This window comes from Solenopsis invicta, chromosome 16 (genome assembly GCF_016802725.1).
Source record: "Solenopsis invicta isolate M01_SB chromosome 16, UNIL_Sinv_3.0, whole genome shotgun sequence".
In the NCBI taxonomy this organism is placed as follows: Eukaryota; Metazoa; Arthropoda; class Insecta; order Hymenoptera; family Formicidae; genus Solenopsis; species Solenopsis invicta.
The window spans coordinates 12,828,417-12,833,074 of record NC_052679.1 but is presented as its reverse complement, the minus strand read 5'-3'; the positions used below and the strand labels follow the sequence as shown (position 1 = coordinate 12,833,074).

Genomic DNA, 4,658 nt, shown 5'->3' with positions numbered 1-4,658 from the left:
ATGTGTAACTTTTGCTTATTTTTGTTGTTTTATTGTGCCAACACACGATTTCTGTTTTCTTTATGTCAATAAGTTTCGCTACATTTTTTGCTGCATTTTTTTAAACACATTATGACGCAGACTTTGCTCAGACTTTGCTGTTTTTCTGCTAACGTTAACTGAAACAAATCATGCTTGGCTACTGCTTGATTTTTGCCACCATAATGTGTATCATAAATTTTCAATTCATGCTCCGGTCAGGTTTCGCTATCTGGGTATGTAAAGGTATGAATGGATGAATGTTAAATGTAAACCAGGTCTCCTTCTCGGCTTTATATATGCTGAAGGTAAATTAATTCTATTTGAAAAATTCTTTAAATGAATTATTTTACTATTATATGTATTTAATAGCACATACATTTTTAAACACTCTTACAATTTTTTAGTAAATTGCTTTGATGCTATACTCTTTTTTATGAATTTTAACTGATGCTTGTCAATCCCCTAATAGCAATTTACTGCAAGACTACTGTAAATCTTGCAGCAGTTGACATTCTGATCTACTTTCTCATTGTGCTCCGAAAAAATTCTGTAAGACAGATTCTTGCAAAAGAAACTTGCATAGATCTGCTGCAAGAATTGAAGCATTCTGTTTACAAACTCCAATTAGGGGGAAGAGTCTGCTTCAATAAAATTCGATTTCTGCAGCAAGTAACTGCAAACAGTTCATTTGTATGTACGTTGCATAAATCTTACTGACAGACTGTCAGCAGGATCATATTGAAAATAATCTTTTGCACAACTGACTCGATTTTGGTGCATTTAACCGCACGCAGATTCTAACAGGTTTTGCTCTGCAGAAATTGTTGCTAGGGTCTTAGTTTCGTAATCTTTTTAACGCTTCTGAAAAGAAAGCGTTCTTAAGTAGAGAGAAATCTTAAAATACGCAAATTGATTCAAACAATTCAAAATTTTTAATCCATTTTCATTTATTGAGATCTAAAAAAACATTATTTAACTTATTTAGATGATAATATTGAAATTGCAATTTCAATAAAAAACGAGAATTTTCGAGTTATAAATAAACATATCTACGAAGCATGAGGATAATAATAAATCATAAAATCAGTATTATATTATCAGTTTCTTACTTTTAATTTAGTTTAACAGTCATGCAAACTCTCGTAAAGTCGGCGATCTTTAATAGTTTCTCGTCGGTGAACACGCTTAAAGATGCTTTTTCATGCTGACGCTGATGATGTAGTACTAACTTTGATTTATTATTATTCTAATGTTTTATAAATATGTTTACATATTTATAACCCAAAAATTCTCAATTTTTATTATCTAAATTTAATTATCCACAAAGAAAATAACTGATTAAATTGTTACTTTAAAGCAATATATATCATGTTACAGCGTTATAAGTATACATACTTATTTATAAAGCATGTGTATAATAAAAAATCTAGAATTTAAGAATGTATTACTCAAATATGTGTATAACAATTGCAAATTTCTATCTATAGTCGATAATGTTATCGCTCTTTAATTACCTTCGGGCCCGCCAAATTCACTTGGCACGAAAATATATTCATATCCGACCGTCCTTAATATCTCGTTAGTGGCACGTTGAAAAAAAATATAACGTTTATTCGTGAAACAGAATAATTTTAGAATAATCTTATAATCAAAAAGTTTTTTATTTCTATTAAAAAAAAAGTTATGGTTTTTTAAGCAATTACAAAATAACGATTTTCATAGAGAAACTTTTATTGGATTCAATTGGATTGAAAAACTGCATTTCCTATCCAGAATTTTGACTTCAGCAAAATTCACGATCCACTTTTTAAAACTAAACCTACTTTTGGAGTGAAAGGCATACAATATGTTTTATTCAATTTCTGTAAATGGATACAAAGATATTAGACTTTTAAATAGATTTAGATTTTCAGAAGCATGTATTTATGAACGTTAAAATAAATTCTTTTTAATCTATTTTTGTTTATTGAGTAATTAATACTTTTCTTTAAAGCATGTTTTGTTAGTATTTATGATTCTAAACTATTTCTGAGTAAATATAAGGGAGGGTGAGCTAAATCGGACCGTATTCCAAATAGGACCTTTTTCCTTTAAATAAATACGGTTAAGGGAGGAACCTACTGTAAATAGCCGTTTTTTTTCGATTTAAAAAGGATATAGCAAAATTTATTGAATGTAGACAAAGTATACGCTAATGTTCATTATTTAAACTAATTAAAAAATTTTTTTGATGTTGAAAAATGTTAAAATGGCGGCACAGCAGCTGCTTGAAGTTGGCTCCTTGAATTTGTGCCGGGACACGCCGAGGTCACAAAATTAATGTGAAACAAAAATTACGTTAGTTTATGTAAAAACGCACAACGTATACCTACGTAATTAATAAAATTCATATGATTGTAAAAACGGCGACATAAACAAAAAAAAACCACTTTAAACAATTGTTAATAATTATTGTTTAAACAAAATATTAATCTTAATCGGATAGGTTTATGTTGAAACCAGATAGTTGAAAAATAAGCACGTAAAATTTGAAGTTGATTGGTCAAGTAGTTTTTGAGTTTTAGTTTCTGGCACGCAAAATTTAGTGTTTTAAGAAAAAGACGTTTAAAGTTATATACCTATGCGCTCCGGCTACTGAGGCTAACTCATCTTTCTTTGAAATTAACACAAAAGGAAGTCTCTTATAATTTTTTAATGTTTTTTTTTTCATATTTTTGAGATAATTTCCTAATAATTACAGCAAAAAAAAACAGAAAACGTAAAAAAAATCGATTTACAGTAGGTTCCCCCCTTAAGCATATCATTTATAATGTACATACCATTTATAATGTAAAATCTTTATAAGACACAGAATATGTGACAGCAATTTGACAGTTCTCTGTTATAATATTCATAGTACAGATGCGAATATGTATTTTCAATCATCGTGCAAAAATTAAAAAAAAAAAAAGAAAGCTCTTGTAAATCATTATTTAAAAGATGTTAAAATTTTGAAAGGTAATTGATTTAAGATAATTAAAGAGTGTAAAATTCAAAAATATCAAGCGTTTTGTGATAACTTTTGCGGTTTATTATAAAATTTGTTTGAAAGGATTTGTGTTCGAATCAGACTTTTACATCGGAATTACAACCTGATCGTAGCACTAGTGATCGGTCGACCAAATCTGGTCCTATAAATGTTAAATTAATAAAATATTGAGTCATCAGACTTGGAATAATTGAATTTTATTGATTTTAACTAAGTAATTTTATAATAACTCTAAATATATAACGATATCATAACATGACCGGGAAACGTTTAATTATATAAACTATCACTAAATTTTTTCATTTGAATAAAATATTTATTTGTAATTGTCAAATTGCTCGTTTTTACTCAATACTAAAAAAAAATTACATTAAAATCTTTTAAATCCTATCTAAATGTCAATAAAAATAAAGTATTCGATTTGAAACCAGTAGTTTCAAATCGGACTGGAAAAAGCATTTTTACATTATAGTTCAACACAGGTGAGAAATATGTCAAAATGGTCTAAAGTAAAAATGAAGGGAATTAAATTAACTTTCCAAGGGTATCTTTGGTTTTATGACCAACTTTATTTGGACCTTATAGAGAGCAAAAACTGCGTATAGGTTTGACTTATTCCATTCTCTCCTATATATTTTGGTTTATTTACGATCAAGTAAAAAAAAATTATAACATCATATTCTCAACCATTGTGATGACAAAACTGATGACGATCCACTCCAGATTTCAATGTAGCTAACATATAAATATGTTTGAGTTGCTTAAAATCTCCAAAGATGTCTGTACATAAAACGATAAATATACATTTGGTCGTTGAAAAGAGAAAGCAAAGATTCTAAATACATTTCATGCCTCATGAAAGGTGTGTATATTCAAGGTTAAGAACACAGTGGAGAAATTTAAACTTTGGAAAATATATTTAAAATACTTTTATTTGATTTTTTTGGTCAGTTTTTTATCAGGTTCTCTTCTTCATGAGCCTGTGTCTGTATTTCTGTTGTCCCTACCTAATTATAACTTTATTTAATCAGTCCATTTGGATGCTTTTTTCACCAATACTACTGTATCATCTGATTTTACTATAGTACGATAATTATTCCTCTTTTGATTGAAATTCATATAAAATATGTACCCTGAACAACCCACTATCGCCAAAATACCGAGAATCATAACAGTTTTGTTCTGCAAACAACATTTTATTAATGATAGTATTGGATTCAAATCCGATAAGTTGTATTAATTTCTTAAGCTTACCGGCTTGGTATACAACTCGAAATTAATGGCACGAAATAACGTGGTGCTTCGCAACGATCGTAAACCATCTCCTGGTATTGTTTCACGAGTATTTTTATTCATGGTATTATTCAACTACAATATTTTTATGATAAGTCTCAAGCAACTTCAGCACAAATATCGATGAAATTATGCTTATTCGATAAATTTTTTTGTTTTCTGCATAAAACAAAAAAATCTGCAACATATATGCCGGGCTCTGCCCCACAAAACAAGATTTAATCGTTATAAATTTGTCGACTATTCAGGTCAGGAAACCTGTCAGGGTCTAGAGCGTGGTGTGGTGGGAATAGACGTGGGTGTGGGTGTGCAGTTT

At 29.1% G+C, this 4,658-nt stretch overlaps 1 protein-coding gene across 2 annotated transcripts; it reads right to left on the bottom strand.

Annotated features, from left to right (window-relative positions):
* Window positions 1–3,598: 3,598 nt before the first annotated feature.
* On the bottom strand, window positions 3,599–4,658 carry LOC105205433 (small integral membrane protein 8). Of its 2 annotated transcripts, XM_011174800.2 has the most exons (3): window positions 4,304–4,658; window positions 4,057–4,231; window positions 3,599–3,829 (listed from the first exon to the last, which is right to left on the bottom strand). In XM_011174800.2, the coding sequence occupies exons 1-2, from the start codon at window positions 4,403–4,405 to the stop codon at window positions 4,073–4,075; spliced, it is 261 nt and encodes an 86-aa protein (XP_011173102.1). In that variant the 5' UTR covers window positions 4,406–4,658; the 3' UTR covers window positions 3,599–3,829; window positions 4,057–4,072. The 2 variants fall into 2 exon arrangements, with proteins under 2 accessions (XP_011173102.1, XP_011173101.1); XM_011174799.2 differs by having other exon boundaries at window positions 3,599–4,231.

Coding starts and splice junctions, on each gene's coding strand:
- LOC105205433 (XM_011174799.2), bottom strand. CDS start 4,405: ATGAATAAAAATACTCGTGAAACAATACCAGGAGATGGTTTACGATCG. Junction 4,232..4,303: donor TCGAGTTGTATACCAAGCCG/GTAAGCTTAAGA, acceptor TGTTGTTTGCAG/AACAAAACTGTTATGATTCT.